Genomic DNA, 11,890 nt, shown 5'->3' with positions numbered 1-11,890 from the left:
TTATGGAAATACACTAACTGAAAATACAACATGTACACAAATCACCATTTATTCCAACGTGACACTACTGGGGTCAGGAGAGGTCATCCATTGAAACTTAAGAAATTTGGATTTTCCAAATCTATGCGTTCTCACTTCTTTGCAAACCAAGTTAATATCAACAACACATGGAATAGTTTGCCTGCTTCGCTTGTCACATCAAATTCACTTCACTTTTCTTTTTTTTACGAACAATCTGGACTCTCTCTGGGAGCACTGGCAATATTCTACAAACATTGACTTCTAACTACAGCCATAAGGACTATAGGATTGACACTATTAAATCTAATTTGTTTTAGGGACCAGCTTAGCCTAATACCAAACTGTTATTATGATATGATATGATATGAAAGACATACCTTCCTACACACCAGTACATCTCGCTGTTCATTGTTGTCTGAAATCTGGTTCTACAATATCTTATCATACATACTTAAAATAACCTCACAATTGGTTTATTTGAAATACCATTTCAATTCAAATTATTTTCTAAATACCTGGAATAATTGCACAAGTTTCAAATTTTATGTAAGTGTACATATATATTCACTGTCTTCAGCTCTTCAAATAAATCAAGATATAACTGAACAAATTCCTACCCCGGTAAGAGATTTGGAGAAAGAAAAGTTGCATTAGCCTTCCATAATGGCAGTGCTTTATTTAAAGTGGCACAGGCTGAGTTTGTTAGCTTGTTAGCATATTACTCCAGTGAAAATACTTCTAATAAACAAAACCATTCCAATATACACTGTATTGTTAATGTTGATGCTGTCTTCTGTAACATTACAATTGTCTTCTGGCATGGTTAGAACAGCTGATTTCAAGAACATTTTTTGATACGTACGATACATTACATTTATGGGTGATATCACACCCATAGGTTTGAGTTCAGTAAATTGACAGCGATGTGCTTCAGTAAGTACAATACTATGAGTACCTTTTAAATATGCAGCAAATACTAGGCCAAAGTAAATATAAACACAGCTTGTGCCCCTTTAATGTTTTTAAGACCATAGAACAGATTCTGAATATATATGTACATGCTATCATATTGATTGACTGAAAGATTTGTCAGTATTCACGACACTCCTGTTAAAGCTGCACTAGCTGTAAGTAGGGTATTATTTTTACGATCAGACACCCCAAATTATATTCATTAAAAATTGTTAAAATAGTAATACTTAGAAAGTATGTATGTCAGTTAAAAGTCTGTTTTATCTGTAAGTATTATAGTAATAAATTGAAAACATTATTCGCTAGGAGTGCTGATTTTTTGGGTCTGGACCTAAAAATAAATTTTTATTCGATATATTCTGTTATACTATGTGCACAGCTACACTAAGGTGATTCAATTGATAGATCTCATGGTGAACAATATTACAAGTAAGTTAATTAAATCTATACAACAAAACAGTTTTAAAAAATCTTCCAGGTGTAGCTTGTGCAGCTTTAAGCCTTCTGCTACACACTACATATACATGTATATAATGAGTGATTTGAAAACTGTGTACATGTACATGTAGAACGTTAAATCTTTTATAATTCTACCATATTGTGTTATCTTGTCTCCAGGGTGACACCGGGTGTGACTTGATTAACGTTGACCTCATTCCAAATCTGTTCTATATACCATCAATTAGTTGATGATACAACAATGTGCTGAGTCACAATGAAAAAATTCATGGGTTTTAATATATTACTGTCATGTGTGAAGTGTCACATACGAATCTAAAACTTACTAAAAATCGGCCATTTCATTTGAAATTGAGAAAAATTGGGTGAATCAACAGAGCCAAATGTTATCTATGTTGTAAAATATTGCAAATTTAATAAATTACTGTTAAAATAGTAAATAATAGCTCTTCAAATTAATCGTGACAGACTGGTAACACATTTTCCAAAAATTATGGTACCCTAAGCTTGCTTGTGCTGTCGAGTATGCTTAATCAGAATCACCGTGTCCTCTAATTAGGCCTATAAAAAAAATTGTGTGGTTCCGATTACGCTCAATTTTAGAGTAGGTGGGGTAGGTAGATTTTCTCTTATCTTTATAATCTAGTTCAGGTAGTTATGATTTCCGTTGTTTTCCATATGGTCTCTGTGTTATTGGTTTCTTCTCATCAGATGTATAGCCATTACAGATTGAAAGAACAGTTTTATATTGTCTTTTTAAGTTGATGTCAGTTTCCGCATCCACTATTTCTCCTGAGGCTTCTAAACTGTCGTGATTTATTTTATTTTTTCTTGCATACGTAAAAAAAACTTTTTAGGGTAGGCAGTGAAAACTAGGTGGGGTCGGGTAACCAGAACCAAACAATTTGTTTTTTTAGGCTTAAGAGACAAACATTTTTTGATAGTGTTTGAAAAATTATAAAAACTGGGAGGTTTTCCTTACATTATGTATAATTCTCTTGAAACATAAATATCACTAAATTCATAACCCGCAGATTCGAAATAATATCTAAAACATTCATGTTAACTTCGCTGCGAGTCATTCTTGTTTAATAATTGGTAATAATACACTGTGACATGGCAGGGTTTATAGCAGAAGCACCAGGCAATGAGATCATAATTACTAATGATGTACCCTTCTCTTGAGGCTTAGATGTCTTCATATCTTCTTATCTCTATCTATGCTTTACATACGACAGGAATGTGTCCCAGCCTAGTGTGACGCTGTTGACGTAAAGTACGCGGTATCTCGTCGGTACAAAGTAGAAATTGATACATTGTGCTCCGGGCCATACACACCAATCAGCCTGTGTGGATGGGGAAAAGAAAGACAACAAAAATTTAATTACTTAGGTCAAGTCGAAGGCAGGCTAAGTTGAAGTATTTAAACTTGATCCTTTTACCATCTCTCCCTGGTGAAAAACACTCCAATAGATAGATAGAATATGACAACAATTCTGAGAGAAACATTACCTTACATTTGAAGAAATATATACTGGCTGTTACCTCCATCCCCACCCCCACCCCACCCAACCCACCACCACCACCACACACACACACCATTTTAGATCAAAAAGCTAGTACACAGCCCCAACGGACGGTAAATACATATAGTCAAACAATGGGAATAGCACCCCTACCCCGACCACCCACCCACCCACCCACCCACCTTTCGTCGGTGTTTCTTTCAACGCACGTTATCAGGGAGTGTACGTGGTATTATTAGTACAAAAGAAATACTATCATGGTACAGTTAACAGTACAAGGAGGATGGATGGCAGAAGACACAAAATTTACGTACATCTATTTTGATAGGGATATATATTAAACATCACACCATTCAAGAATTTTACCGTATTCAACTAAGCATCTGTACATGCAGACAAGGTACTGGACAGTTTGTAGTACCGGTATAGCCATACTAATGGATTGCAGGAAAACAAGTCATAATGAATTTTATTACATAACTAAATTCTAAGGGTGTCGTATTAGGTAAACAACAATTTTAAGATGACAGCAATAACAAAATTTACAGTTCAAATACGGTAACAGCATTTTACAAAATGGTGTATTCATACAATGTATCTAGTATATCCGATTGTCTGTGTACAATGTATTGGATACAATTGCTATAACTTCAATTTTCAATCGACTCGTACAGTTGATGTCAAAACAAAGATAGTATCAATACATCCTTAAGGAAGGAAGTAAAGAAGACAGCAATACAGATAAGGCTGGTGGGCGTAAAAAAACAAAAACCAACGCATACTTTCTCCGAGTACTATCAGCTATATATATACTTTTTAGCAATTATCTCATCTGTAATGTTGCTTCTTCTTCTTTTTTTAATTTTCATCCTATTTCTTGAACCTTTCACAGACAATTACTGGAAGATCGATTAGATCTTGGGAAAATTAATGAGAAAGTCTTAAGGTTTCTGTACTAGTCTATTTGTAAGTAAGCACTGGCAATTGATACTATATCAATTCTGTTCATCTCTCAATGACTTGAAGTCTAAGAATTCATCACAGTTTGGAAACTGTTGGCGTATGATTAGGTCAGACTTATATCGACTCAAGTCGATACAGTCTTTATTTTAGGTGTACATTCGAGATAAATATCATTATACCATGCACAAGCCAAGCTATTTTCTTTGAACAAAATTACAGTTTATAAATTATATACCCTGATCGTTCTATGTCACAAAAACCTGTGTTGACATCACATGGTTCTGTGGTGCTTGAAATATGAGTCAAAACATTCCATTATTTTTCTCCTTTTTTCAGAAAATTATTCTTCAGGAGGTATTATTCTCCAAAATTGTTCTTCATTCAGAAACACAGATACAATGTATAGCCCTGTCCTCATCTGAATCAGTTCCATTCAGTTAAACCGATTCAAAATCAGTTTTATGTCCCCACACGAAAAGTTAACAATGGATTTGAATCGATTCACTTTTAGCGTCCTGTCGATCCCCACACATCCAATTAGATATTATTTACTCTCGATTCGATGACATTGTTGCAAAATATTGGGAACAACACTATGACGAAACGCAATTCAACATGTAGTATTTGGAGGGAATTTAATAACCTCGTTGTCAAAAGATATCAAACATATTATTCCTCACTATTTTTCTTCATCCAGCCAAGGAAAATATGAATAACCTAAAGGGCCTCATCACTTCTCAACATCAACACAAAGTGACAAAACCCCTTAGGTAACACTGAATAATCAGGATGAGTAATGTAATAACTTTTTGATACATATTTCAAGCACTGTAGAATGAATGACATACATGTGACATGTTTGTACTAAGACCACAGTATAAATCCCATATTTATTGTTTGAAAGTGTTCAACTTGGCTTGAAGTAGTACAAGTTGAGTTTATAAAACTTACTCAAATGAAAATACAGAAAACCTTCATTTAAACTATTTTACTTGTACATGTAGTATAATGAGCGTGTCGATGCATGACATATTACAATTCAATTTCCTTCTAATTTTGATTGCCTAGTATGGATTCCTCTGCATTTTTGGGTATGTATTAAAATTACGTCATCGGATCATTTAATATATGTTATATCTAATTATCACCAGGTTTGAGTTCAGTCAATTGCAAGTAATACTTACTTAAGTAGAATACTACGACAAATTTTTAAATATGCAGCATAAATCTCGCCAAAAAAGTATAAACTCAGCTTGTACTCCTTCAATTTTAATATGGTATAATTTCCTTGTAACTTTTTGTTTCACCACTCAGGTGAAAATTTCAACCCTGAGATAGAAGTTTATTATTAATAGTGACATGTAAATGGATATGATCATGTATTTATACACATTATAATACCCATGAGGGAAGCACACGTTATTTCTGGCTAATCCTTCTAGGGTAGTCTATATATTGTGCTTCCCTCATGATACAGAGTCTTGGCCACATCACATGGCTTAACAAAGTTGTTCTGTCATATAACTAGGATGTCGTATAAGCTAGATAGCCTGTCCTTTTAGGTTTACAAATACATGTATGTCCTTAACACAAAAATGTGTACTTCATACGCCCATATATACATTTGTACACATCTTTTATGACCACTTACTTTAAGTATTTTGAAGTAATCAGGGTTTGAGAGAAATAGAAAAGCTAGCATGGAAAGGGTGATTTTTATCAGCTATTACTGAAATAATAGAACTATAAAGAGAGAGAGAGAAAGAGAGACGAGTGTGCAGCCATTATTGCTATCTACATGGTAATACCAAGAAACTAAGGAAATAGAGTGGGTTAAACTTCAATGGTTTCCTGTAATACAGACATTCGAGATTAAAATCTGTTAATAATCTCACTACGATGTGCTTTCATTACATACAAGGCACCAATGTTCTCAACACCGACGCACTCATGACTATTGCCCGGACAAATCAAATGCACAGTACATACCACAGTACAAGTAGTGATTATAGTTTGAATATACAGCAGGAGTTGACTTGTCATGGCCATAAAGATTCAGTGCACACATTATATCTGTAAGACGAATGATTCTCACAAAATTATATATGATATTGTACGACTGATTGTATCTTCACCTTTTTTCATGAGACTATATGCTACTGATTATATGTGGTTATTTTATTCAATTTGTTTCCATTAAACTCTATGAAGAACATCCATCAGGAATGACACAAACATCATTATTTTGTTGTTGTTTTGGCATCTTCTGTTTACACTTCGTATAGTGACTCTACTGTACACAATATGTTTTAAGTTTATTGGTTGACATGTGACATATGGCAGCTACATGCAGTTGCTATGGCAATTGTTGCAGTTGCAAAGTTTTGAAAAACTGATGGTGTGTTAGTGTTTTCTAGGTCCTTACATGTCTGCAGTTGTGATAGGCATGGTTGCTAAGAGATACCTACATTTTTGTACATGTCTACTAAGGTGTATAATTATTGTTAGTAAGTGCGTGTCTACCGTACTTGCTGGGTGTTTATAGTCATGGTTGCTAGCTATAGGTATTTAAATGTGTAGTTGCTTAAAGTGTAGACATGGTTACTAACATTTTAAGTCACATGCATCTCTGCAGTTGCTAAAGTGTAGTCATGGTTGCTATAGGTACTTGCATGTCTACATTAGCTATTAAATATGTAATTGTTGATAGATACTTTAATATGTATGTTGGCAGTTGCTTAAAGTGTAGCCATGGTTACTAGGTTAAGTCACATGCATGTCTGTAGTTGCTAAGGTGTAGTTGTGTTTGCCAGGTACATGTACTTGCATACATATAGTATTCAATTGTTAAGATGTTAGTCATGGTTACTAGGTACAATGTACTTGCATGTCTGCAGTTACTAAGGTGTTAAGTTATGGTTGCTATATATACATACATACATACATACATGTACATGTATTACCCAATCTACACTGTACTTCCACTGTGCTAAAAACATTCATTTTATTCCACATACGAACCTGAATATATACGTTTTGTACATCTGCACTTTTTTTCTCGAGAGTGGCATTACTGAAGGATCTTGATAAATCTACATGTAAGTTTTATTCAATTACAAGCTCCATACTAAAGAACACACTCAAATTGTTTTTCCTGAGAACAAGATTCTATGACCCAACCACTCCCGGCTAATCATTGTTAATATACTGTATTCCCTAGCCACTCCACTCATTCAAGTCTCGTAAATAGTATGTTTAAATTGACTTCATAGAATCTTTTAATAAAATACACCTCATCAACCGGTGTTCAGTGATTGAATTGTTACAGCCAAGTATTCACTGGTGTATTGCAAATTCAGTTTTGATGATGTTGTAGTAAGTTCTATTTCAGTATCATTAAAACAAGATGTGGACACAAAGTAGAGGACCAGGAAATAGTAAAAAAATGTGCACAGCTGTGGAGACGCCAACTAGAAGTATAAAAGTCACTTTAAATTTTTCAACTCCATTTTTTTTGTCACCTGCAGACATATTATACAGGAAAAATATTCCTGTGAATCTTTGAATGGCATTTTTCAAAAGGAATATAATTAATTTCAAATAAAAATTTGAGGTGGTTATTTACTAAGTACATAGTTTGGAATTTTTGTCTTTTTCTTCCATTTTGTTTCATATTGCAGGACTTCAATATCGTGCCTTTAATTCAATTGTATTCATTTCAGTCTGTCTTTGTTTTCATAGTTTTTGTGTCAACTTGTCATTTTTTTATTGGTGAATTTACATTTGAACATTAAAGTGGGCACATGCTGAATTTATAAAAAAAAAAATTATCACATGTGAAATTTTTTTGCAAAAAATGTATTTAAACTATTCTGATATAATGTTAATATTGATGCATACCTTCTCCATGTATGACATTACAATTTGTGTTTAGGCATTGTTAGAACTGTTGATTTCATATTAGTAGGGAGTTCCTGTATATTTTTTATATGTATACTGTATATTAAATTACATCATAGGATCTTCGGTAAGTTATAGTTTTGAGTTCAAGTGATGGTTAAGTATACATTTAATAGTTTGTAAAATACAGTAAGTACCTTTTTATATGCACAAAAAATTTACATCCCCAAAACACATAAACTCAGCTTGTACCCCTTTAAAGGCATGAAAGTTTTTAAGATTTCCTATTTTTTTGTCATCTCACTCTTCTTACCTCCCTTTTGTGTGTTTGTTTGTTTGTTTCTGTATGTGATTATACTTATCACATCTACTCTAATTTTTTTTTTTTTAGTAATTTATGTATTTTAATTTTCTGTTAGTGCTGCTCCTAAAGTGAACCCATGATACAAAAGGGATGCAATAAAAACACATTTAAGTAAAAAAAATATGTAGATGTACATAATTTTAAACATTAAAACTATCTCAATATTAAGTTTTCTCAACACCTAAAATTCCATAATGCCTTTAGTATGTACATGTACAAAGTAACTCTATTCCATGGATATTATGAAATCTAACCTTCTTCACGTTATGAATTAACTGAAAATGATAGCAACATTACAGGGTCTCCCCCCAAAAAATAAAAACAAACAAACAAACATACATACATACATACATACATACATACATACATACATACCTTAGTAACCTACATATATATAAATAAATAAAAATAAAACCTGTTCAACAACATCATTTTTTAAACTTATCCAGGACGTGAAACAAATAGAATACATGTAATTGTATTGGCCTTTAAACTAATCATCTCCATTTCAGTTCAAACATTGTTTTAATTTTTTTTTAAAAATTTAAATAATAAACTTTATGTTGAACATCTTTGACATCTTGAAAAGACAACCTGCTAAACCATACAATTTTTAAAATCTATCAAAGATGTGAAACAAATATTTTCATTTCCCTGGCCTTTAATCTGGACATCTCCATTTCACATCAAACATCATTAATGTATCAAATTTTAGAATCATAGACTGTGATCATTTTGAATATCCCCAAAACAGACAACCTGTTCAATCTCATTTTCTAAAACTATCAAAGAAGTAAAACAAATAGAATCATTTTAGTGGCCTTCGAACTGCGAGGCGTCTCCATTTCAGTTCAAACATCCTTTCCGTTTCAAATTTTATGAAACATCAACTAAAATCAAGAAACAGGTAATTGATTCTTACGCATAAAAAAATTGTGACTATCTTGGGAATGAATAGTATACGATAGTTTTCTATAAACTTAATACAACATAATAATTCTCTATCCACTATATAAGCGTATTGTCTCTAAAACGTACACACTTCATTTTCTTCTTCTATCCAATGTTTACGCATAGTTTTTACATTTTGTGTCAATATTTCATATTGCACTGTGCAGTTCACTGTTCAGGAAACATGATATAGATTTATTGAAAGAGGGGGAAATTATATTGATCGAAACCTTTGTCTGTTTTTCAATATTCAGTAACTTTCATTGTGGAAACACTTAATAACTTGCATGTAACATCAATACCTCCACTGCTATACTAGTCTCCCAGAATTTATCAATATGACACCCACAAGCTAGTAAGTACCACACGTACCAGGGATGTAGATAATGGCCAGTAGCTGGTCGCAAAAACAAATTCCCACTACTCTGCAATGTTTTGCAGGATTCTTTTTCAGAAATGTGCTGAAAAATTCTTTGTTTCCACCCATTAGGGAAAAAAAACGAAAGAAGAGAATTGTTTCTGGTGAGAACAATATCACTTAAATACCCCCGCGGGAGGGGGGGGATACAAATAATAACCCTCCCTACATGTAATTCAATGAAGACAACTGCAGAGCTAATCGTGAGCAAACAAATCACAGCTGCCCTACATACACACTTGCTCTAATTTCTAAAGTACTAAATAAAAAGAACAGTAACTGCCATAAGAAGTAGACTGAGTGACAGGTTTGAGAATTGAAAAAAACCTAAAAAAATTGCATCGTCACACCACTTTAGACAAAATGTCCTGACAAGAAATAATTCTTATTTTTTTGGCCTTCGATCTGTGCACCATTGAGCAAATAATAAGTCTTGTTTCTACATAATTATATATATTACTGCTTTAACGTTTCACATTTGACCGACTAGTTTTCAAATTGGCTACATCCTTGTGTACATGTACTTATAGCGCTCACATGTATATACCTGTTCAGTATTCCAAATGAAAATTTCTATTCACAATCAAAACAAGTTTCGCTGACATCTTATCAACATTGTCAGAAGTGTACAACAATGGGTTTTCTGATCTTTGCTACATGTATACTGGTTAGTGCATACAGTATACTGCTACATTTGTACATATTCTGTTGATTTTTAAAGTTGGGTGTCAAGTTGTATGTGATGTTTGATTTTTAATGTTGGGTGTTGTACATACATCACACAGGGTGGAGTACATGTTGACGCCTTAATTCCTCTGATGGCATTTAAAATTGTCGCTGGCTTTGCAACATTTTAGTACAGATATATATAATTATACAAAATATGTTACATCCTAGAATCGTTTAGATATAATATGCTTATATACACCAGGTAACAGAGTCCTACATGCAGATATTAAAATTATAAAGTATACTTCTGTAACAGAAGTACATGTACTAGTCACCTTTAAATATGGGTTGTCAGTGGCCAAGTAGTTAAACCACTTGCCTCTTATCACTGTGGTCGGGGGTTTGATTAAATTTACCACACTCTAAATAAAAAGAGTGTTGTTCAGTTTGATACTACCTAACAACACAGGGTTTCCCCGGGTACTATAGTTTCCACCTGCATTAAAACTGAACCTATGGGGGACAGCCTCACTGGACTTCTTGGGAGGACAAGTGTTAAATATACTTAAAGCACTAACCAGTGTAAATAAAGATTATTTATTTATGCAGAAACAGTTTAAACCCCCTCTCCCCCAAAAATAGAAACAAACAAAAATATATGAACACAGTTTTAATATGCCAAAACCTTCAAAACCAATCAAATTGATCCAATACATCTTTGACCGTATTATTTCAGTACAAAGTTGACACTAATGCAAGAAAATTCAAGCAAACATCGCTAACAGATTTGACTACAAACATTAAACTTGTTTTTAGTGAATCTACAACATGCTATCAGTTTTCATTATTCTGACTGTTTCTCATTATCTTTACCTAATGTCTACAAACCCTGAGTGACGTCAATCTTGCCGACACAAATTCTCAAAATTAGCAAACTATATATGTACAAGCAGTCCTAAATTGAAACTACTTGATTTTTTTTCAAACAAGTATCCGGAAATACACTTCTTGAATGAAGTTTTCTGCTGCACGACTAAACCAGATCTTTTCTACACAATCACATTACACGTTTTCTGCCTGGGTTCACAAATCAATTTATGTGAAACTATCTTTTCTTTGTGTATTCAAAAGAAATGCCAATTTATGAGTGATGATAATACTGCTGCAATAGCTATGTTGTCCAAGAATACAAATTGTGTGATGCTATTTCAAAGGAAAAGTTTTTTTTTTTTAAAAAGCACCTTGCAACTAATTCCCCTTTGAAATTTTGTAAAGATGCCCTACTGCACTTGACATGATGTGTTCAACATTTTTTTTTTCATTTCCCACAAGGGTTTATGGGAAACTTCTGGCAATGACATCACAACTATAATGACTTAATTTTGACGTGTTCAACTATTTTTTTTAATTTCCCTCAAGGGTTTATGGGAAACTTCTGGCAATGACATCACAACTACAATGACTTAATTTTGATACCAGTTTGAATTATATTTCAACAATTTATACATTGACCCAACTTTATTTTAACTGGAAATAAGTTTTGTTTTGTTTTAATCAGAAAAAAAGTTTATGAATTAAATTTTGGTTTCTGTGGCAAAAAATAATGTTAAAAAGAACACTGTGATAGTGACCAAAACAAGTCTGATG

At 33.1% G+C, this 11,890-nt stretch overlaps 1 protein-coding gene across 1 annotated transcript in view; it reads right to left on the bottom strand.

The window, feature by feature from the left end:
• Nucleotides 1–2,666: 2,666 nt before the first annotated feature.
• The window catches only part of LOC144437070 (mpv17-like protein 2), a 44,452-nt gene continuing 35,228 nt past the window's right edge, over nucleotides 2,667–11,890 (bottom strand). The window contains exon 4 of the mRNA XM_078125940.1: nucleotides 2,667–2,798. Within this exon, the coding sequence (XP_077982066.1) occupies nucleotides 2,667–2,798 (132 nt within the window). The remainder of the gene's footprint in view (nucleotides 2,799–11,890) is intronic.

The sequence above is a fragment of the Glandiceps talaboti genome, chromosome 6 (assembly GCF_964340395.1).
Source record: "Glandiceps talaboti chromosome 6, keGlaTala1.1, whole genome shotgun sequence".
Lineage (NCBI taxonomy): Eukaryota > Metazoa > Hemichordata > Enteropneusta > Spengelidae > Glandiceps > Glandiceps talaboti.
This window is presented reverse-complemented; position numbering and strand designations above follow the sequence as displayed.